General features: G+C 41.3%; 1 protein-coding gene across 2 annotated transcripts in view; it reads right to left on the bottom strand.

Annotated features, from left to right (window-relative positions):
* Window positions 1-5,436: 5,436 nt before the first annotated feature.
* The window catches only part of LOC123507948 (lactosylceramide 1,3-N-acetyl-beta-D-glucosaminyltransferase A-like), a 24,430-nt gene continuing 4,866 nt past the window's right edge, over window positions 5,437-25,000 (bottom strand). For both annotated transcript variants that reach the window (XM_045261310.1, XM_045261311.1), the window contains exons 2-3: window positions 22,922-24,408; window positions 5,437-5,492 (exon numbers count right to left, since the gene is read on the bottom strand). In XM_045261310.1, the coding sequence (XP_045117245.1) occupies window positions 23,164-24,357 (1,194 nt within the window). In that variant the 5' untranslated portion in view covers window positions 24,358-24,408 and the 3' untranslated portion in view covers window positions 5,437-5,492; window positions 22,922-23,163. The remainder of the gene's footprint in view (window positions 5,493-22,921; window positions 24,409-25,000) is intronic.

Below are 25,000 nucleotides of genomic sequence, written 5' to 3'. Positions count from 1 at the left end.
AGAGAGAGAGAGAGAGAGAGAGAGACACACACACACACACACACACACACACACACACACACACACACACACACACACACACACATACCTGCCAATCATCCACCATAAATAAATAAATAAATAAATAAATAAATAAATAAATAAATAAATAAATAGGTAAAACATTTATTAATAAGCAAGCAGGTAGTAATTAAATTTAAGTGGATTTATTGTTTCTTGCTAATCATGTCATTAAATTTGTGATTATTCTCAACTTCAGACTTAAATAATATTGCAAAATATTGTTTCTTTTAATATATTAGTGTTATAAGCTATGTTTCCTTTGTTTACTGAGAGAGAGAGAGAGAGAGAGAGAGAGAGAGAGAGAGAGAGAGAGAGAGAGAGAGAGAGAGAGAGAGAGAGAGAGAGAGAGAGAGAGAGATTAGAATTATTAGTCTCATGAAAACACAACACATTCTCATTATTTTCTACGTGTGCGCACACACACACACACACACACACACACACACACACACACACACACACACACACACACACACACATCTCATCTCTTTCTTTCTATTTCCTATCTTTCTTTCTTCCTCCTTACCATAAAAAAAAGAAAAGTTATTGCAAACACACACACACACACACACACACACACACACACACACACATTTTTTATATTCCTAAGCTTTCCTTCTTCCTTACTGAGAACCAAAGAAGTTATCAGGAATAAACAAACAAACAAACAAACAAACAAACACACACACACACACACACACACACACACACACACACACACACACACACTCGTTAATATGAAGACAGTGTATGAAGGAGAGACTGACAAAACTAGCTAATGGAATGAACACAGATATAAGGAAGTGAAGTGGAAATATACATCACTCTCTGTAAGATTCAAATTCCAGGTCTGTATTTATTCACTGCATTCCTACACACAGACACAACAGCACTATAAGGAAAGCTGCAAGAAGCCACCAGGCCCACACAAGGCAGCCACTCTCATCTCTGCCCTTGTTCACATATATTCATACCTCACAGGACCACACTTTAAAATCTTAACTGTTTTTTACTTTACTTTGAAATGGCTCTAGCTGAAGTTTACCAAGTGTTTTTAACCTCCTCAGTACAGGGATGCATTTTTGCTATTAGTTTTGTGTGCCATTAGACGATTTTATTTGCATTAGGAAGGGTCTATGAAGGGTACAATATTAATGGTAACAGTCTTCACTACTCCGATCCTTCATATTAGTTTCTGAAGCCGTATAAAATTGTCAAATAGAAAGCAGAATGAATATGGCAATGTGTCTTAGTATTGAAGGGGTTAAGGGTGTTTTCAAGGTTCTAATGACAGATTGATAAGATTTCTATACGACTGACTGAAAAAAATGCTTTAGAGAACCTGGCTTATCTTGTGGCCTTTGAAATGAGTGGTATTGAAAGAGTAGTGTGTGTGTGTGTATTTACCTACCTAGTTGTATTTACCTAGTTGTAGTTTTACAGGGCCTGGGCTTTATGCTCGTGTGGTCCCGTCTCCATATCTACACTTATCTAATTTTTCTTTAAAACTATGTACACTCTTTGCTGACACCACTTCCTCACTCAAACTGTTCCAAGTCTCAACACATCTTTGCGGGAAACTAAATTTTTTAACATCTCTCAGACATCGTCCCTTCCTTAGTTTCTTACTATGCGATCTTGTGCTTCTAAAGTCATATTCTTCTCTCAGGATCATTATCCACTTCATCCATTCCGTTAATCAATTTATAAACTTGTATCAGATCCCTCTGTGTGTGTGTGTTTCACTGTTTGATCTGCTGCAGTCTCTGACGAGACAGCCAGATGTTACCCTACGGAACGAGCTCAGAGCTCATTATTTCCGATCTTCGGATAGGCCTGAGACCAGGCACACACCACACACCGGGACAACAAGGTCACAACTCCTCAATTTACATCCCGTACCTACTCACTGCTAGGTGAACAGGGCTACGTGAAAGGAGACACACCCAAATATCTCCACCCGGCCGGGAATCGAACCCGGTCCGGGAATTGAAGCCAGCGCTCTAACCACTGAGCTACCGGACTGTGCTCTGTGTGTGTGTGTGTGTGTGTGTGTGTGTGTGTGTGTGTGTGTGTGTGTGTGTGTGTGTGTGTGTGTGTTTCACTGTTTGTGCTGCAGTGCTGTGATAGGTCTGAGACCAGGCACACCACACACCGGGACAACAAGGTCACAACTCCTCGATTTACATGCACCTACTCACTGCTAGGTGAACAGGGCTACGTGAAAGGAGACACACCCAAATATCTGTCGAACCCCGGTCCTCTGGCTTGTGAAGCCAGCGCTCTAACCACTGAGCTACCGGTGTGTGTGTGTGTGTGTGTGTGTTTATGTTATGGCCTATAGTGTCTGTAGGTCTACTTAAAGAGTATAGGAAGCACTGTTCAGCTTCCACCCACACGTCCACACGTAGGTTCGAATCCCACCACGTACCACCTTGAAACTTTGCCATTTGTCGAGTGGTTTAAAGTTATCTACATGATACCAAGGTTCCAGGTGGTTACATGAAGGATGTGCTTGGGTGGTGATATGGGGCCTAATATGGCTACCACGCAGGCAATTTTATTTATAGTAGTAGCCATATTAGGGCCCATATCACCACCCAAGCACATCCTTCTTCATGTAACCACCTGGAACCTTGGTATCATGTAGGTAACTTTAAACCACTCGACAAATCATTTCAATGGTACGTGGTGGATTAACACGTGAACGCCTTCCGATCACTCTCACCACCTTATCCACTATGCCATCACCTCTGTGTGTGCGTGTGTGTGTTACCAAGGAAGAGAAAGAAGAAATAAATTGGGAGAAACACATAATCTATCCACACTTGAAAAGGAAAAGAGAAAAAACTAAACAATGATAATAATAAAAAAGTTGTGTGTGTGTGTGTGTGTGTGTGTGTGTGTGTGTGTGTGTGTGTGTGTGTGTGTGTGTGTGTGTGTGTGTGTGTGTGTGTGTGTGTGTGTGCAAACTTGACAACACTTCTCAAGGTTAGTGACTTGCAGATACTTTTACTAATACTACTGAGGACTGTTGTTATTCTGTCGGTCTGTCAGTCTGTCTTGAATAGTGATAACTGGTGAAGATGCCTTTCAGTAAAACAATCACCACCACCACCACCACCACTGCTATCAGGAGAGCACAAGATATAATGGGTTCACAGTGTTGACTCAAGAAACGGACATGAAGGAACTGGATCTAAAATAGTGTTAGATGAATGGAAGACTCAACAATTAGTGACAGTGCTGAGTCATTAGAGAGCGTTAAGTGAGTAGACAAATTAATGAATGAACGTAGTAGGTGGATACTGACAGGCACATTTAACCCCTTCAGTACCATGCCGGGTTTCCATATTCATTCTGCTTACTATTTGGTGATTTTAAAAAGCCTCAGAAATATATGGTGGGTTTAAAGTAGTGAAGAGTCTGGCCATTAATCTTCTGATCCCCACAGAACCTTCCTAATGCAAATAAAGTTGTTTAATCACACTTACAAATCAAGGTAAAAATGTATCTCAGTATTGAAGGGGTGAATAAAGAACATGTGTAGGCTCTTTTTAACATCATCATCATAATCATCATCATCATCATCATCATCATCACCATCATAATCATCATCATCATCATCACCATCATCATCATCATCACCACTCCCACCACCACCACCACACAAAGTCCTATTCTGATAATTAAGCAGTTTAGCCAAACACCACACTGGCTTAACCTCCTTCAATACTGGAACACATTTTTACCTTGAGATTTGTGTATGATTAGACCATTTTATTGACATTAGGAAGAGTCAATGGAGGTCAGAAGATTAATGGCCACAGTCTTCACTATTTTAATCCTCACATAAGTTTCTGAAGCTGTATAAAATCACCATATTGTAAGCAGAATGAATATAAAACCACCTCCTGGTACTGAAGGAGTTAAGCTTTGTCACAGCTACCAAGGATAGATAGCAGCGTTATAAGGCTACAAGGTCACAACTCCCTGCCTTGCATCCTGTGTCTCACCCTTACTAGGTCACTGGGCCACCACTGTCATCACCACTGCCATCATCATTTTCTCTAACATGTTTATCATCTTATTATTAATTATCTAAGCGGGCATTTTTTTTGTTTAGTAATTTCTGTTGCATTTGGCCAGATTTCCACTCTTACATGAAAAATTTGTAGTAGTATCCACAACTAGAAAAATAATACGAACAACAACAACAACAACAATAATAATAATAATAATGATAATAATAATGACAGCAACAACAATAGTAGAGCAAACAGTAAATATATCAGACTTCACAATTAAAAATTTACATTCACTTCACTCAAAACTCAAAGAATTGCCAAAAAATTTTCACAAGAACCACATCAATTTAACATCAACAATAATAACAACAACAACAACAACAACAACAACAACAACAACAACAACAACAGCAACGATACTGCAGGCTGGTTTCAAGTGACAGGCTCTCTGGTCTCTGTGCGAGTGGTGCGGCACAACAAGGCCATTGCAACACTCCCAGGAGCAGTGCAAGGCTGGCAACGTTGGTTATCAGATAGTATCTGACATTTATTTTTCCCGCATTATTGAATCATCGGCACTTTTTTTTTTAAGTAATAGTAATCAATTTTGATTTTTAGAACAAGAGCATGTAGTTACTTTCCTTAAAACTATTCTCTTCATTTTTTAACATTGAATTTTATTTTCTTCAAAAAATTCTCAAGATTGTTTAAGGTAAAGATGAAAAAAAAATTTTGATTGGTCAATTTTTAAAATATCAATAAAACATCAATGTCATTACTGATAGTACTGAAATTTTGAATTGATTGAGTCATCGGATATTGGACAATAGGTTGGCAGTTATCAATTATCACTCATCACTGATAAGGTTACTGATATTGACTTGTGGTTACCAGGATCAATTTCTTCACCATAACACCCAGCTTAGACTGATACAATCCTACACACACACACACACACACACACACACACACACACACACACACACACACACACACACACACACACACACACACACCACAAACTTTTTTCATCATCATTATTTTGTCTTTTTTTTTCCTTTTTGAACTCTGGATAGGTTGTGTTTCTCCAAATTTATCTCCATGTTTTATTCCTTGGTAACACACACACACACACACACACACACACACACACACACACACACACACACACACACACACACACACACACACACAGTTTAGATGAAGAAGTAGTGTCTGCAACGAGTGTGCACACTTTTAAAGTAAGATTGGATAAGTGTAGATATGGAGATGGGGCCACACGAGCATAAAGCCCAGGCCCTGTAAAACTACAACTAGGTAAATACAACTAGGTAAATACACACACACACACACACACACACACACACACACACACACACACACACACACACACACACACACCTTCACCGACAAAAAAACACAAAGAACATAATGCAGGCAAAGAAGAACAGGCTCTTGTCTTGACACGAACACCTTTCAAAAGACTCGACTCTAATCCTCATCTTGAAAGCCATTTGTACTGCTTGTGTCGGTGCCTGGTGTGTATACAGGCCGTGTGAGGTGTCAGGTTAGGTTAGGTTAAGTTGGGTGAGAATAGGGTAAGCTTGAGAAAGGTTAGGTGAGGTAAGTATAAAATAAGTTTGAGAAAGGTTAGGTTAAGGTAAGGTAAGGTAAGGTAAGGTAAGGTTAAGGTTAGGTTAGGTTAGGTAAGGTAAGGTCAGGTAAGGCAAAGGTTAGGTTAGGTTAAGGTATATAGTAGCTAGTGTGAAAGAATACCAGGGAAAAGTCTGTGTGGTTAAGGAGAAGATAAACAGTGAGACAAAACAGGATATGAGACAGGGGAAAAAAGATAGGATGGGAGGGACTTGATAGTTTTGGATAGGATATGTAATGGTGAGGTTTAATAAGGTCATTTCTTTTTTAACATTCAAGAGTTCCGTAGTCAATTCATAAGGATGCTCAACATAACTCTCTTACACACACACACACACACACAGAGAAAGCCTGGGTTCAAGTCCTGAGAGCAGCGAGGCAAATGGGCAAGCCTCTTAATGTGTAGCCCCTGTTCACCTAGCAGCAAGTAGGTACGGGATGTAATTTGAGGGGTTGTGACCTCGCTGTGTGTGGGGTGTGTGATGTGGTCTCAGTCCTACCCGAAGATTGATCAGTATAAGCTCTGAGCTTTTTACGTGGGGCAACAGGCGAACGTGGTTAATAAACACACACACACACACACACACACACACTTAAATACCTTAAAAATGCCTTGAAATTTTTGCTTAGTAGTAGTAATGTGTTTGATATTTCTTGTAACTATTAAGGATATTGATAGATTAACTAGTCATTTTTCTATTTCAAAGTAGTACTCAATTCATCCTATCCTTCACAAAATAGTTACAAAAATTTTTAATATGGAGGTAATATTTATGTAATTCTGAAAGTGTGTTTCATAAATACTCTTTACCTTCATCACTCTTATATCGGAGAAAGAAAAAAAGATCATAATTTCCAAAGTTACAAAAAGAAAGTTATATAAAGTTGGTCATATTTTTGTTGTTTTAAAAGTGTACTGATAACTATTCTTCAGCTTATTGTTTTCTCTCTCTCTTCACCTGATCATTCTCTCTCATTTGTGTGTTGGGAGCCACAGAGGGAAGTGTTGCAGTACCTCATTCTGTTCCTTCTAGTTGCCTCTTATATCTGCTCACCCAATGAGGAACAGCCAGCCTGGTGTGTGTGTGTGTGTGTGTGTGTGTGTGTGTGTGTGTGTGTGTGTGTGTGTGTGTGTGTGTGTGTGTGTGTGTGTGTGTGTGTGTGTGTGTGTGTGTGTATTTACCTAATACATATTTACCTAGTTGTAGTTTTACAGGGCCTGGGCTTTATGCTCGTGTGTGTATTCACCTAGTTCACCTAGCTGTAATTTTACAGGGCCTGGGTATCATACTCGTGTGGCCCCGTCTCCATATCTACACACATCCAACTTTCCTTTAAAACTATGCACACTCCTCGCTGACACCACCTCCTCACTCAAACCATTCCACACCTCCACACATCTTTGTGGGAAACTATATTTCTTCACATCCTTCAAGCATATTCCCTTGGCTATCTTTTTACTATGCGATCTCGTAGTTCTATTTAAGTTTTCCTCTCTCAACATCATTTGCTCATTATCCACTTCATCCAGTCCGTTCAACAGTTTATAAACCTGTATTAAATCTCCTCTTTCTCTTCTTTGTTCCAAGGTAAGCAAATTCATTTCTTTTAATCTCTCCTCATAGGTCATTTCTGCCAATTCCGGAACCATTTTTGTTGCCATTCTCTGCAATCTCTCCAACTTCCTTATATGCTTCTTTTTATAAGGGGACCAAACCACTCCAGCATATTCCAATCTTGGTCTAATTACCGTACTAATTAATTTCTTCATCATATCTTTATCCATATAATGGAAGGCTAATCCAATATTTTTATCAAATTATACGTTTCTCCAAACATCTTATCAATATGAGCCTCAAACTGCCCATGGTCTTGTATTATCACTCCCAAATCCTTTTCCTTTTCCACCTTTTTCAACACTACTTCTTCACCCATCTTATATGACCCTCTTGGCCGTCTTCCACTCTTCCCCATCTCCATCACATGACTTTTGCTCAGATTAAATTCCATTTGCCACCTCTTGCTCCACTCCCAAATCTTATCCAGATCTGCCTGTAAAATTTCACAATCTTCTTCACTCTTCACACACCTACACAACTTCGCATCATCCGCAAACAAATTAATATAACTGTTTACTCCCTCTGGCATGTCATTAATATATACAAGGAAAAGTATTGGTGCCAGCACTGAGCCTTGTGGGACTCCACTCTCCACCACCAACCAGTCCGACTTTGCATCCCTTATTACCGTTCTCATCTCCCTCCATCTCAAGTAGTTTTCCATCCACTTTAACACTTTTCCTTTCAGTCCTCCATAAATCTCTAATTTCCATAGCAGTCTCATGTGAGGTACCTTGTCAAAAGCTTTCTTTAAATCCAAATATACACAGTCCATCCATCCTCTCTCTCTTGTATTTTGTCAACCACTCTTGAATAAAAGCTCAGTAGATTTGTTACACATGACCTCCCTTTCCTAAAGCCAAATTGATGATCCGATAATAACTTATGATCCTCCAGGAACCGTATCCAATATTTCTTTATCACCCTCTCACAAATCTTACCGACCACACTTGTTAGAGACACAGGTCTATAGTTAAGAGGCTCTTCCTTACTGCCTCCCTTATAAATGGGCACCACTTCAGCTCTTTTCCACTCTACTGGTACTTCCCTGTTTCTAATGAGCACCTTATAATATCATATAATGGATCAATCAATTCTTCTCTACACTCCTTCAATAATTTTCCTGAAACTTCATCTGGTCCCATCGCTTTATCATCTTTAAGTTCCTCCAACATTTTATATAACTCCTTTTAGGTATCTTAATGTCATCCATGTGCACATTTCCTTGTACATTCTGAGGCTTTACAAACATTGTTTCTTTAGTAAATACTTGCTGAAACCTATTATTTAGCAATTCCGCTATATTCTTAGGGTCATCTACTATCCCTTGCTCTCCTTTTAATCTTTCAATGGACTCTCTCTTTTAAGTTTACCATTTATGAACCTGTAAAACAATTTTGGATGTTCCTTACTCTTGTCTACAATATCTTTTTCAAATTTTCTTTCTTCCTCCTCCTTACCCTCACATACTCATTTCTCGCCACTCTATAATTCTCCTTATTTAGTATATTCCTGCTCTTTTCCATCTTTTCCAAGCCACATCTCTCTTTTCCTTAGCCTTAACACAAGTTGCATTAAACCAATCCTTTCTTCCTTCCTCTCTCGGTTTATACTTTGGTACAAATTTCATAACTCCTTCTTTATAATATTTCATAAAAATCTCATATTTTTTTGCACTTCTCTGATTTGTAACATCTCCTCCCAATCTAATTTTCTGAAATAATTTTTCAAACTTTCTGTGTCCATCTTTCTATAATTCAATCTACCACTCCTGTATGTCTCGTCCTTCCTTCGCTGTGTTGTTGCTATCTGCATTTCCATAACCACATGATCACTCTTTCCCAAAGGACACTTGTATTGTATATCTCCACATAGGTACACTTCTCTTGTTAACACCAAATCCAGTCTAGCCGGTTCATCATCTCCTCTATATCTAGTATTTTCCTTCACCCTCTGTTCCATCATATTTTCCATCATTAGATTAAGAAATCTCTCTCCCATGCTTCCTCTCCAACACCACTTACTAGATTTTCCCAATCCACCTCCTTACAATTAAAATTTCCTACTAGTATCACCTTTCTTTTTCCAGATAATACACTTTCCAAACTCTGTAAAGTATCCTTGATCATATTGTCGTATTCCCTTAATGTCCAAGAATTTGTTTTAGGAGGTACATAGGTCACCATGATTATTAATTCTTTTCCATCACTTTTTATCCTTATGCTTATCACTACTGTGTTGTTCTTCCCATACCAAACCTTATGTGTGTGTGTGTGTGTGAGTGTGTGTGTGTGTGTGTGTGTGTGTGTGTGTGTGTGTGTGTGTGTGTGTGTGTGTGTGTGTGTGTGTGTGTGTGTGTTGACAGTATATATTTTATCACAGGAAGGGTGGGAGAGCATAAACAGATACATAGTGAGTCCTTATCTACAAATGTACGTATGTGTCACTTACTAATTTAGCACACCAGCATCATAAACAAATGACTCCAGTGGTGACATCAAGTATACAGTCTATAAATAATCTAAGGTCGTATCACTTTACTCTCTCTCAGCATGACTATTTTCCAAGGCCACAGAAATAATTAACAGGGTTTTCAAGAGTGTTTCTCCAGTTAATAATGCAGAAATCTTGTCAATCTGCCTCTAGAACCATAAAAACACCTTAGACAACCCACATACAGTAAGCCCCCACACTTGGCAAATCTCAGCTTGGCAAAATCCACTTCTGGCGGTAGGGTGGCCACGGACCACCGAGTGCACGCTTGGCGATTTGAATTCAAACTTGGTGGTCCCCTGGAAGTCCCAGGGCGAACCACGCGGCTCCCCGGTGACGTCAGACCTCTCTCTCTAAACCTATCAGAACGCAGTGTGAGAGTCCCCTGCAGCCATTTTGTTTGTGCTACCATCTGTTCTGCTAGTGTGGGAACGAATTCTGGTGATTTACTGTCAACATGGCCTCTACCAGTGCAACAGGTGGTACTGGTGGGGATAAGGACAATGGTGGTGGCAGCAAGGACGAAAGTTGACGAGGGAAACAGGTGGAAAGACAGGAGTTGCAGCCTTTATATCATGTCTTATTAGTTCTATTTATTGTTTACTGGTCTGTTTTATATATGTGTTCTAATATGTGAAAGCAAAAGATTTTATTTCAGCTCAAAAGATGGTATTTTAGGGGTCAAAAGAGAGACTTTGGCAATGACCAAAGACTGATTGAGGCATTTTTTAGGCAATTTATATGGTATAAAAAACTTGTGCTTGGCAAAATTCGCATTTGGCGGTAGTTTCGCCAGACTAATTAATTCACCAAGTGCGGGGCTTACTGCATATTTAAATAAAACCTTTTGAAATGGTGGAGGTGAAGTGCAGAAGTGTTTGAGAATGCAAGCTTATGTAGTGAACACAGGCTAACAGAAGGAGGGATGCTGTTTCACCCATAGCTTTGCTGCACACATCATCACAGCAAGACAGAGCTGAATTACTGTAATGTCTTAAAAAACTATGCAACAGGAATTTGAACAGTAATTTTAAGAATTCTGAATTAGAGACATAGCCACGACTATTATGATTGTGGGAAAAAAAAAGTCACTAATTCATTGCTAAATCATCTATTTCAGCACTATAAATGTTTCTATGGTGATGGTATATAGTACAATTCACTACACAGAAAGCAATGTACAGTCTTCATAAGCATCTACAAGACAAGAAGTCACAGAATTTTGCTATTTCCAGCCAATACAAGAAGTGGAGGTGGCTGTGTAATAAGGAAGGACATCTCACAGCGGTTACCTAATGACAAATGTGCCACAGACCATTGAAAAAGTCAACAATGGAGGCAATAAAAAGCTAAACAAGTTCATCATTCATTGCAAAAATAATGAGAGAGAGAGATTAAGCTTACCATAACATATTAATATTACAACTAAGTGGACTTTTTCTTTCTTTAACTCTTTCTGTTGCCCTTAGCCAGTTTCCACTCTTACATAAAAAAAGATAGCTAGTGTACAGTGCATTGCTAAGTTATACCTATATCTTTGTACTCCAAATATCTGCTATGGCAATAATGTTTACCTTCAAATGTCACTGGTGTTGGTGAGGTGCAGACGAAAGCACTGTGGAGTCACTTAGGGTTTCAATTTTCCATCACACACTATCAGTCATTCATTGCTTTCTTTTCAGTCTCTTATCATCCATTGAATTTAAAACAGTACACCAGAAATTTAGTCAGTTTTCCTTCAATATTTCTCATGCCAAAAACTGAATAAATAATTCACCATTCATTGCTCCATTTCACTGCCACAAACTCAGCCAGGTACCACACACCACATGTTCACTTATTCATACTGACTGTCTCACTTCTTATTCACATCCCTCATCATGCCTGACACTCATTAATTCCTTTTCTATCATGCCCCTTCCCCTTTCCCTCCACACATACACACACACACAGCAAATGGCAGTCACTGTTATTCATTAACTCCCTTATCATGCCACACACAACCTGACATACTACTAGGCACCCCCACAAAAAAAAAAAAAAAAAAAAAAAACTGAAATGAGCACAAATACACACTAACACACTACATATCTTGAAGCAACACCAAAACACAACAACACATAGAATCTCACACTGCAACACCACAGAATCACCACCAACACACTGCAACACACCACCCATCACCACCGTACACAAACTAACACTCCAACGCCACCACAATCACCATTAACAAACTAACACACACCAAACATTCTGTCAACACCACAGAATCACCACCAAGCACCAACACACACACAATAATTATCCTAACACACTCACACACCAACACACACAATCACCACAAAGAACACCATTCGAACACTCACACACAGACACTAGCAAGGAAAAAAGAGCAGGAATGAAGGGGGAAGATGAGAATTCAGTTTTATATAGGGAAGACATCCCTGGTCCCTAACATACCACAGTCCCAAATGCAAGGTCTATGATGCAGGGTCCCTGGCAGCTTAACCCCTTCAGTACTGGGATGCATTTTTACCATGAGTTTTGGGTGTGGTTACAAGATTTCATTTACATTAGAAAGGGTTTATGTAGGTCAGGAGATGAATGGTCAGAGTCTTCACTATTTTAATCCACCACATAAGTTTCAGAAGCTGTATAAAGTCACTCAATACTAAGCAGAATCAATATGCATCATAGCACTGAAGGGGTTAAGGGAAAGAGTTCTCGGGATTTAGGGAATGCAAACACAGATACAAACACACAAGCACACACCACAAGACACCACCAAACACCCCCAAACATCACCAAACACCCCCAAACACCACCACACACCACCGCACACCACATAGGAGTCTAGACACTGACACTGAAGCCTTACAAGGACTGAGAAATCTACCTCTCATTCCCTGCATCCCTCCTGCCTTCCTGCTCCCTCCTCCTCCTCCTCCTCCTCCTCCTCCTCCTCCTCCTCCTCCTCCTCCTCTATCTATCTTCTCTCCAACTCCATCCTTCTTCTCTCCTATCATCCTTCTCTGATCCTATCTCTCTCTCTCTCTCTCTCTCTCTCTCTCTCTCTCTCTCTCTCTCTCTCTCTCTCTCTCTCTCTCTCTCTCTCTCTCTCTCTCTCTCTCTCTCTCTCTCTCTCTCTCTCTCTCTCAACAAGTAGTGACATTCTATACCTTACTTATGTTTGTGTGTGTGTGTGTGTGTGTGTGTGTGTGTGTGTGTGTGTGTGTGTGTGTGTGTGTGTGTGTGTGTGTGTGTGTGTGTGTGTGTGTGTGTGTGTGTGTGTGTGTGTGTGTGTGTACTTATTCATGACTTTACAGGATTAAGTTACGTTGATTTTTTTTATTTATTTATTTTTTTTACAAAATTAGTATGAGATTCATCCATAAAGTGAGTGTATACTGTCCACACACACAACACACACACACACACACACACACACACACACACACACACACACACACACACACAACAAAAATGGTTCCAGAATTTGAAGGGATGACACATGAGGAGAGACTAAAGGCTATGGATCTACCAACCCTGGAACAGAGAAGAGAGAGAGGGGATCTGATACAAGTTTCTAAATTGATCAACGGAATGGACCAAGTGGATAATGAGAAACTGATCCTGAGAGAAGAATATGACATTCGAAGCACAAGATCGCATAGTAAAAAGCTGAGGAAGGGAAGATGTCCGAGAGATGTTAAAAAATATAGTTTCCCGCAAAGATGTGTTGAGACGTGGAACAGTTTGAGTGAAGAAGTGGTGTCAGCAACGAGTGTGCATAGTTTTAAAGAAAAATTGGATAAGTGTAGATATGGAGACGGGGCCACACGAGCATAAAAACTACAACTAGGTAAATACACACACACACACACCACTTCCTCTCTCTCTCTCTCTCTCTCTCTCTCTCTCTCTCTCTCTCTCTCTCTCTCTCTCTCTCTCTCTCTATATATATATATATATATATATATATATATATATATATATATATATATATATATATATGATGTTATTACTGAGTCACAAGGGAGCTTTATAAGACTGGACAAATATATGGATGGTGATGATAGGTGGAAATAGGAAGGTGTTTCATAGAGGGACTGCCACGTGTAAGCTCGGTGGCTTCTTGCAGCTTCCCTTACCTTTTTTATATTCCCTAGAGTCATTTCACCTCCTCTGCTAACCATGATTAATTAACTATAATCTAAACGTGAATGCTTGCACAATATTTCACCTGGTCTTTATTTTTTATACTCCTCCACTACTTTGCTACTTTGAAAAGGCTCTAGTTGAAGTTACACATGTTTCTAATGGTGTTTTTATGGTCTTAGTGACAGCTTGACATGATTTCTACCGTATTAAAAGGAAAACACTCTTGAGAAACTGATTTGTCATCGCTGTGGCCTTTGAAAACAGTCATGGTGAGGGATCATCTCTGCTCTCTAACACCCTACGATGATGCATTTCCATATTCATTCTGCTAACTATTTGGTGGCTTTATACTGCTTTAGAAACTTGTGTGGGAGGATTCAATTAGTATATATTTTTTTGTGTTTATGTATATATGTACATACCTTTAGCTTTTTCAGATATCATTATAAGAAAATTGTGCTTATTTATGGGTTGTCAGTTGAAAAGGGGAGAAAATTGTTTAGCAGGTAGAAAAAAAAAGAAATATAACTTGGTCATTCAACACCAGAGTAAGAATTTGTGTGTTTGTAATGGTGAAATGATTATAAACTTTCCCCTTCTGCTTCTCTTACTTGTTTCTTCTTAAAAAAAAAGACCCTTCCTATTGTCAATGAAATGGTCTAATCGTACACAAATCTCATGGTAGAAATGTCTCCCAGTATTGGAAGGGTTAATAGGAAAAGCTTTATCTCTAACAGTTATGATTATAAACATCCTTAAACTTCACTATCTTATCTCACTTTCTTCTTCTCTCACCGGTATTCTATCCACCTCTTTAATGCAATAGTTAACCAGTACTCTCAATCATTCATCCCTTTCTCTGGTAAGCTCTGGAACTCCCTGCCTGCTTCTGTGTTTACATCTTCCAATGACCTGAATTCATTTAAGAGGGAGATTTCAAGACATTTATCCTATTCTTTTAGCTCTCTCAAACCTGCTTGGGAATTGGCATCTAAGTGGGTATTTTTGCTTGGTTGTTTTTGTTGCCCTTAGCCAGATTACATAAGATAAATAAATAGCCAGCAAACTTCACTATCTCATGCAAATCATATCTTCCTCTATCACTGTTGACTCACAAACACCTGGTCTCTTATCAGCAGTTGAAGTGTGATGTACTCTTATCAAATTCATAACAAGAAATGCGAGTTTTTTGTGATCGCTGCACAACGCTTCCCGGAAAACACACTCAACACACTCGGCATGACACTTCTCTCGTTGTTCTTTAGCTGAGTGTCTATTCTGATAGACTTTTTATTGCCAATGGACCAATGATCTGCTTTGGATCTCTTTTTTAATGTGAGAGGGGAAATCTGGCAAAGGGCAACAAAAATAATTAAACAAAAAAGGCCCATTTTGATGCCAGTCCCCAAGCAGGTCTGAGAGTTAGCCAAAAGAATCGGATATATGTCTTGAAATCTTCCTCTTAACACGTTCATCACTTTTATTTTGAATTTGGGGTGTGATTAGACAATTTTATTTACATTAGGAAGGATTTATGGAGGTCAGAAGATTAATGGCCACTGTCTTCACTATTTTAATCCTCCACATGAATTTCTGAAGCTGTATAAAATCACTAAAAAGATTAATGGCCACAATCTTCACTATCTTAATCCCCCCACATCAATTTCTAGAGCTGTATAAAATCACCAAATAGTAAGCAGAATGAATATGGAAATGCATTATGGTACTTAAGGGGTAAAATGAGTTCAGATCATAAATAGATGGAAACACAGAAGCAGGCAGGGAGTTCCAGAGTTTACCAGAGAAAGGGATGGATGATTGAGAGTACTGGTTAACTCCTGCACTAGGGAGGCAGACAGGATAAGAGTGCAAGGATGAAAGTCTTGTCCAGTGAGGTTGTGGGAGGAGGGAAGGAGATTTATTTACCTTATCTTTTATTTACAAGGGGCATTGGCCAAGAGCGATAAAAAGAGAGAAAAAAATGTGCCTATAAAAAAATGCCAGTGGTAAAAGAAAGTTATATTCTTTACTATCTTTCTTGTATCTTTTTTTTTTCTTTCTTTCTTTAATGTCAAATGGTGACAAACAATTGTATTCTATTTCATCTTAGCTGTAATTTTTCTTTCTTTCTTTTCTTTCACATCAAATGGTACAGAGTACAGTAATTGCCCGTGTATCCGGATTGCCACTATCCGTATTACCACTATCTGGAGCTGCCCCCAAGCGTATTCAAACCTGTCGCGCGCGTGATCCCTCGATCCCGCTAGGCGGCAGCACTTACTCCCTTGCCCTCCTGCCACTTTCCTCTCACCCTCAGACAGCTCGAGTAATGGTGACACTATTCGGTGAGTTTGTGGCGTTCTTCGTCATTCCAGCATGGCTGGAGTGCCTACTGTCTCTTTGCATGGTGACATGTGTCATCAGATTATACATTTAATGTGCTTTCATACATTGTTTTCTTACCCATTTGGGTTATGTACATGTTTTTCTCAATTTATGAGGGGTCAAGAGAGGAAATTCTGTGTATCCAGCAGGGCTTTGGCTACTATAATCCAGATACGCATGTGATTACTACCTATATTTGCGTTCTTTTCACTATCTTTCCTACGTCTCTTATTGTCTTTCACTTTCTTGTATGGTAAACAGAGAGAAACATTTACATTCTTCTTAAATGTAACACTTTTGTATCTTTTTTTCTTTCTCTTATACCAAAAGGTGAGAAATAGATCACCACTATCTGCCGCATCTTCTCTCATTAATCGCTTCAGTACCATGACATGTTTTCATATTAATTCTACTTACTAGCTATTAGGTGACTTTATACAGCTTCAGAAACTCATGTGGGCGATTAAAATAGTGAAGATTCTGGCTGTTAATCTCCAAAATTTCCATAGACCCTTCCTAATGTGAATAAAATTGTCCAATCATACCCAAAACTCAAGGTAAAAAAGTGCATCTCAGTACTGAAAGAATTAAACCAGAGGAGCTGACACACAACAAAAAGACTCGTGAAAAACAGTGACATTCCCAAAAAAAGTAAGGAAAAGGAGATATATATATATATATATATATATATATATATATATATATATAGAGAGAGAGAGAGAGAGAGAGAGAGAGAGAGAGAGAGAGAGAGAAACTGGTAATAAGAGGGTGTCATTTCCCACAAAGATAATAAAACGAGTAGCTCCATCTATCTCCAACACACACATCAGAACATCCTGTCTTCTGGTACTCAAACTTTTATCTATGCCAGAGAGAGAGAGAGAGAGAGAGAGAGAGAGAGAGAGAGAGAGAGAGAGAGAGAGAGAGAGAGAGAGAGAGAGAATTACTGTAACAAGAGTCGCAATTTATTAGATACATGACAAATAGAAGCAATAATAAGATAGCTACATACATATATATATATATATATATATATATATATATATATATATATATATATATATATATATATATATATATATATATATATATAGAGAGAGAGAGAGAGAGAGAGAGAGAGAGAGAGAGAGAGAGAGAGAATATTCTGGGAGTTCTATTGTCTTCTCGACTGGAATTTTCAAGTTTTTTCTTCACATTCATATATAAATCAGTCTAAAAACAATAATAATAACAAATAAACAGTGAAACAAAGGGTTTGAAGTGTCACTAAGAGGGTAGACACTGGTGGTAGCTGTGTTGGTGGTGGTTGGTGTGGCTGATAAGGGCTGTGTTGGCTAGCACTGTGCAAGAAACAAACATGATAGGCCAGACACTGCTCGCTCGGTACTCCTCAGTGTCAGTCTCTCCCTTTCCTTGGCAGTGACACCACCACACCACAGCAATAAGATTACAGAACAGCACCGCAGCAACAAGGCTACACTGAATTACCACAGCACAGCACCACACCGACAAACAATAAGGTCACAGCTCACAGTACCACAGCAGCAAGGCCATTCAAAACCACAACAACAGCACATCACCACAGAAACAAAGCCACAACTCACAGCACCAAGGTCTCATCACAGCATCACAGCAACAAGGCCACAGTAGCATGACTCTTCTGATATCCTTTTTTTTTCTGTTTTGTCTGTTGTTTTTGTAATGGCAACCTATTAATACAGTGTTGCCAGTTGAAAGTTCCTGCTGGTTCACACACACACACACACACACACTGCAAAATAATGACCAGCTCTTCCTATTTCACCATTATTTCCCAATCTTCCATTAATTCCCTCTTCATTACACTACATAATAATAATAATAATAATAATAATAACTCACGAAAACTAAAAATAAAGAAAAACTAAAAAAAAAACATGACACTCCACATTTCACTATTTATCTCTCACCACACACTAAAATGGCGGGAATTCACACTCAGATACCAATAATAAACAAAAAATAAACACAATCCAAACCTGTCCACACCTGCGTTTCATTAACCTGGGGACAAAATAAACAAAAGTATCAAGATGCATTAATCACTACTGCCACCATCACCACCACCACCACCTGTTTCACCACCTCCCCCCACCGTCACCCACACCTCCCCTGCACCTCACCCATCCACTCACCCACCCCCAAAACCCCCGTAACCACCACCACTGCCCAGGTAATCCACGTGTTCCTCTTACTAATAAACAACAATAATAAGTAAACAGGTAGCCAGACTCATGTTCACCTGTTGTTCGTTTCCGCCTTATTTCTCCACACCTGAGGCAATTAACAGGTGGATAAGAGCGAGGAGGACTTACCATTGAAGATCCCCACGTACAGCTGCCGGTCAGTGTTAATGTAGGTGTGTAAAAAAGGTAAAACAATCGATCCACCCTCACATTATTCCCGAACTCACACAACCAAAACAAACTGGCACGGTTCCATTGGCGCTCAACAGATGGCTGGCTGGCTACGGTGCGGTTCATATCTCTCTCTCTCTCTCTCTCTCTCATTTACATCCTTTTTTTTTTTTTTCTTCTGTTCTTTCTATTCTCATTTTCATTCATTTTTTTCTTACCTCTCTATATTCTCCAGTTGTTTCCTCCATTAACCTTTCTCTCTCTCTCTCTCTCTCTCTCTCTCTCTCTCTCTCTCTCTCTCTCTCTCTCTCTCTCTCTCTCTCTCTCATGGTTTCCCAGAAGAGGCGCAGAGTGAGGCACAATCCAAACAAACTGCATGTGATTGCCTTCCTTAACTCCTTCAGTGCTATGGCGTGTTTTTATATTTATTCTGCTTTCTATTTGGCGATTTTATGCATCTTCAGAAACTTACGCGGGGAATAAAATAGTGAAGACTGTGGCCATTAATCTTCTGACCCCCGTAGACCCTTCCTAATGTGAGCAACATCATCTAATCACACCCAAAACTCATGGTAAAAATGCGTCCCAGTACTAAAGGAAAAGGGGGTTAAGAAGGGATGGTGTTCTTGCTACGGTACATCTTAATGCTGTTAGTGCAATAAGGTACGGTAGTGACACGACAACACAGATAAAGTTTTGTATCTCTGTGGTTATAATCAAACAAACTAATGTACTTCCCTTGCTTCTATTAGATGACGTCAGACTATGGTAAGTTATGGCTATTGGAACAGAACACAGTATTGTATTCTTTTATAAAGGAGTGAGACCAAAACAAACTTATTTTCTTCATATACTCCTCAATAGATGGCTCTCTAGCCACTGTACGCCTTATAGTTAGTGAAATAAGGCCATGTAGTAACAGAAGCAAATACAGTCATAAAATAAAAGAGCAAGTCACAACCAAAACAAACTGACGCGTTTCTCTTGCCGCTCAACAGATGGCATTTTAGCTACGGTGCATTTTATCGCCAATGAAACAAAGCATATAAAAGTGCAAGTCAACTATGTAAAACAAACTAGCATTCTTTCCTTCTTTTGCAGCAGACAACATGATAAAGGAGAAGGTGGCATGCTCTATGAATACAATGTAATAAATACACTGCAGAAGACAGGTTTTTCATCAATGTCTGGCTATTATAACTATCATATGGGGAAAGGCAAGTTTATCTATTCAGTTTGCTGTTTACAAGTTAATTTATAGTCTATCTCACTATCCCCACCATCAACCCTCGCTGTATACTCTTAAGGACCATTTTCAAAACCCACATAATCAAGGCTGATACTATACTCTCCAAAATTTAGCGTATCATGTCATTCATATTTAATTCTTCAGTACCATAGCGCGTTTCCATATCCATTCTGCTTACTATTTGGTGATTTTATGTAGTTTCACTTATGTGGGGATTAAAATAGAGAGGACTGTGGCCGTTAATCTTCTGACCTCCATGGACACTTCCTAATGTAAATAGAATCGTCTAATCACACACAAAACTCAAGGTAAAAATGCGTCCCGGTACTGAAAAAGTTAACATAATTGAGTGGAGGTACAGACGGCTCCTACTTGACGATGCAGCTTTCCTACCCTTATTCTTAACCCATTCAATACTGAGACGCATTTTTAGCATATTTTTTTGGGTATGATAAGATGATTTTATTTGCATTAGGAAGGGTTTGTGGAGGTCAGAAGATTAGCCCTTGAGTACCATGACGCGTTTCCATATTGATTCTGCTTCCTATTTGGTGATTTAATACAGCTTCAGGGACTCATGTGGGGGATTGAAATAGTGAAGACTGGCTATGACTCTTCTGACCTCCATAGACCATTCCTAAAGTCAATAAAACAGTTTAGTTATACACAAATATCAAGGTAAAAAATGCGTCCCACTATTGAAGGGGTTAATGGCTAGAGTCTTTACTATTCTAATCCCCACATACGTCTCTGAAGACAAAAAGAAAAATAAATAAATAAATAAATAAATAAAACATAATAGAAAAAAATAAAAGTAAAAATAGCTAAATAATAATCAGAATGAATATGAAAACGCGGCACTGTATTGAAGCGGTTAAGCTAAAGCGACATATTAACTCAATTATAATAACTAAATATCATAGACCAGTCGTGAAGTGTCAAAACCGGACATTTCTCAACCCCACTCCATGTCCACCTCCACATCCCCACTCACTCCCTCTCTCCCTTGCCACACCTCTCATACCCTCCTCCCTATCACCTCCACCTAAACCAATTCCCTCCCTTGGAATCTTTGGGGATATTTTTATTTACAATTTTTAGAGATGATTTGACGAGATTTCCCTGTGTGGTGTCCCTGCGACGGTCTCCTATTTATCTATTTATTTATTCATTTTATTCATTTATTTATTTATTTATTATTATTATTATTATTTTTTTTTGGTTGTTCCGTGTCCTCAAATCGGTTTCCAAATTCTGAAACACTTCTGAGCCACCCCTCCGCTTTCAAAAGGCTCTAGTTGAGGTTACACTGGTTTTCTAAGAGTTTTTTGCTGTTCTAGTGACAGATTAAAAAGATTTCCTCACAACTAGGAGAGGAAACACTCTTGGAAACCTGGCTAATCATCTCTTTGGTCTTTGAAAATAGTGAAGGAGGTTCTAGTTGAGGTTACACTTTTAAGACTGTTTTGCTGTTCTAGTGGTAGATTAACAAGATTTATTCACAATTAGAGGGGGAAACTCTATTGAAAAATATAGCTAATGATTTTTCGCCTTTGATATAGTGGTGAAGGAAGCTCTAGTTGATGTTACACTGGTTTTCTAAGGGTGTTTTGCTGTTCTAGAGGTAGAATAACAAGAATTCTTCACAATTAGAGTGGAAAACACTTTTGAAAATGAAGCTAATCGTCTTTGGTCTTTGAAAGTAGTGATGAATGAGGCTCTGGTTGGGGTTACACTGTTTTTAAGACTGTTTTGCTGTTCTAGTGGCAGATCAAGATTTTTTTCACAATTAGAGGGGGAAACACTCTTGAAAACCACGCCAGTCATCTCTGTGGCCTTTGAAAACATTGGTGAAAGAGCAGAACGTTTCAGAATAAGATTCCTGGTGCTGCTGTTGACCTTGTTCTCTTGTTCAATGCCAAAAATACAATCGGTCACGACGGCTGTGTTTTGGGCGCCCTTGTTATGTATCAACCACGGGAGAACATCCATGAAAACCAGACTATGCTGCTGTGTGGTTCTGGAGAGTCATCCTGATGAGGAAACAATATATGTGTTAAGATGTGACAGAACAATGTGTGTCAAAAAGTGAGGAAACAAAGAGTTTTTCTAGCTACTCATCTTGGAACCTCCGGATAATTTTCAAGCGGTGCACTTCAATTTTATGATATGTGATACATATAATTATTGTTTGAATTGTGATGTGTACCTACTACTGACGCTGCCTGGTCGCCTCTGTGTGAATGCAGCCAATCAAGTTTGGTGTTTGACTTGCAGGGTTCACTGAGTGGCAGTTTACATGTTTACACTAGATCTGCCAGAAATACAATTTTTTCTTCAATATCACTTTATTTCTGTTCACAATAGAGACAAAGCAGAATAAGTTATGGTGGTTACAAACACCAATCAGTACAAGCTAGCTAGTCTTTGGACCAGCGCCGTGCAGGGTGATGAACTGTTCGCTAGGCAGCAGCAGTGTGTTGCAGTGTCTTCTATCCGCAACGGGGACGGCATCATTGGCACAGGGCAGCACGGCGTGACTCTCTTCACAACTCTCCCAAACACACTTCACCATATTCAGTGCGGAGGAAACTCGCCTTATATAAGTCTTACATTTTCTCTCTCATCATTAAACACAGAAAACCGTCTCTTTATCAGTCACTATTCTATTACACACACACACACACACACACACACACACACACACACACACACACACACACACACACACACACACACACACACACACACCGGTGTGTGGTGTGTGCCTGGTCTCAGGCCTATCCGAAGATCGGAAATAATGAGCTCTGAGCTCGTTCCGTAGGGTAACGTCTGGCTGTCTCGTCAGAGACTGCAGCAGATCAAACAGTGAACACACACACACACACACACACACACACACACACTCTCTCTCTCTCTCTCCCTGTGGAGGAAATACCAAGTGTCCCACGCCAGGCTGTCACTTCCTGAGAGTAGCGGGCATGTGTGGTGCCGGAATGTCCCGTGCCGGAGGCTGCTGCACAGCGGCACCGCGGCAGCCTTCCCCCACCACCGGCATGCGTCACACTACAAAATTCATAAGCGTGAGCGATGCTGGGCGTGCGAGCGTCGGCACGTCAAGACAATTTGATAACGGTGCCCACTCCCTGGCGCAGGTGTGTGGCGCGGCAGGCGGCAGGGAAAGTGACGGGACACACGCCCTCCAGATGACACCGCCGCGCAGCCGTCAGCCACGCCGCCATCAGCGTCACGTTCTTGCCGGAGGGCGCCACCAGCAAGTCACAGAGGGGAGCGGGAGAGGGAAGAGGGGCGTCGTGGCGGGTGGAGAGATCCAAGCAGCAGGCGGCGGCTGAGGGCAGCAAGGTGTAATGACGGTTGAGGGCGTAGCGCGGCACGCCTGCTAGAGCTGCCGCTGTGCCCGTCACATGCACGTCGTCAATCCAGAAGGGAGGCAGCCTTGCGGCGGCCTGCAGCAGGGCGGTGGCGGCGGGGCGCGTGGCCAGGTAGGCCCAGCCTGACAGGAAGTCCGGGTACACGTGCCCTGCGTACTCCTGCTGCGTGACGCGCCACTTGCCACCTGCCCGCTGTGGACGCAGGCCCCTCTGCACCAGCCCCGCCGTCCATGCCTCATGCCGTGCCAGAGGACGCCCACCCGAGACCAGCCCGGCCTGCAGCCTGCCCTGGGCGTCAAGGGCAGGCCCCGCCCGCAACAGGGCAGCCAGCGCCCACACGTCTACCATGATGTCGTCGTCCATCTTGAGGAGGAAGGCGGCAGAGGGACAGAAGGCAGCGGCCCAGGACAGCGCCAGCACGTGTTTATAGGTGAGGCTGCGGTAGTGCTCGGGGAAATCCGCCACCACCAGGTCTCGGTGGCGCCCTGCCTCCAGCGCCACCTGCTGGCGCCCCACCGACGGATACTCTGGCTGCCCCGCGCCACTCGCGTCCGCCAGCACGAACACACGTCTGGCTCCCAGGGCGTCCAGGGCCTCCCAGGGTACGTGGGCGCGGTGGGCGTCCCTCAGCGCCGCGTTGGCAGGGTGGGACACCACCAGGATGGCAAGCAGCAGTCTCTCACCGAAACACTCAGTGTTGCTCACGAAGGACACCGCCGGCATGTCCAGCAGCGGTCCAGGGGGCGGGAACAGCTCCGGGGGTCCGCGCGGAGCGGGACGGCGAGGCAGGAGGGGGGCCGGTGGTGGTGGCCCTGCGTACTGGTCCGCCTCCCAGGTGAAACACACCAGGAAGACCAACGCTGCGGCACCCACCACCACCACCACGAAGTCCCACGCTACGGAGCGGCGCGTGGCCATGGCGCCCTGCCCTCAGCAGGGCCGCGCCCTGCCCACCGCCACCCTCGGCACCTGCGGGAGGCAGAAAGCTTAGTGTGGTGAGTGTGGCGGCCAGCCTCCCCTTGCCGCGGATTGGCAGAGTGTGGTGGGCCGCTCTCTCCCACGCCAGGCAGGCCAGCGGGAGAGTTACTCCTCATGTCATGACACACTTATCACCGAGAGAGAGAGAGAGAGAGAGAGAGAGAGAGAGAGAGAGGGTAGCGTGATGGGTGGCGGTGCAGGGTGCAGGTCACTTGGGACGCACTGACCCCGGCCAGGACACAGTGGGGAGAGAGTTTCGGCAGGACCACGACCAGGAGGGGAATGGAAGGCCGCTGCGGGGATGGGATGGACAAGAAAGACGGAAGAGAATGCGAAAGCAAGGAAGTGGGAAAGAAATGAGAGGTGGAAAGAGGAAACTGAAAAGAAGAGGAACAAGGAACCTAAGGATAGAAGAAATAAATAAAAGAAATAGAAGTAAATAAACTAGAAAAAAATAAAAACACCGTCATTCTCTCTCTCTCTCTCTCTCTCTCTCTCTCTCTCTCTCTCTCTCTCTCTCTCTCTCTCTCTTAATGCCCTCCCTCATCACCTCTCCTCGTCTTTCACTTGACTTTCTCTCCAT

The sequence above is a fragment of the Portunus trituberculatus genome, chromosome 23 (genome assembly GCF_017591435.1).
Source record: "Portunus trituberculatus isolate SZX2019 chromosome 23, ASM1759143v1, whole genome shotgun sequence".
NCBI classification, from domain to species: domain Eukaryota; kingdom Metazoa; phylum Arthropoda; class Malacostraca; order Decapoda; family Portunidae; genus Portunus; species Portunus trituberculatus.
Note: the sequence above shows the minus strand (reverse complement) of the source record. Positions and strands in the feature narration are given on the sequence as shown.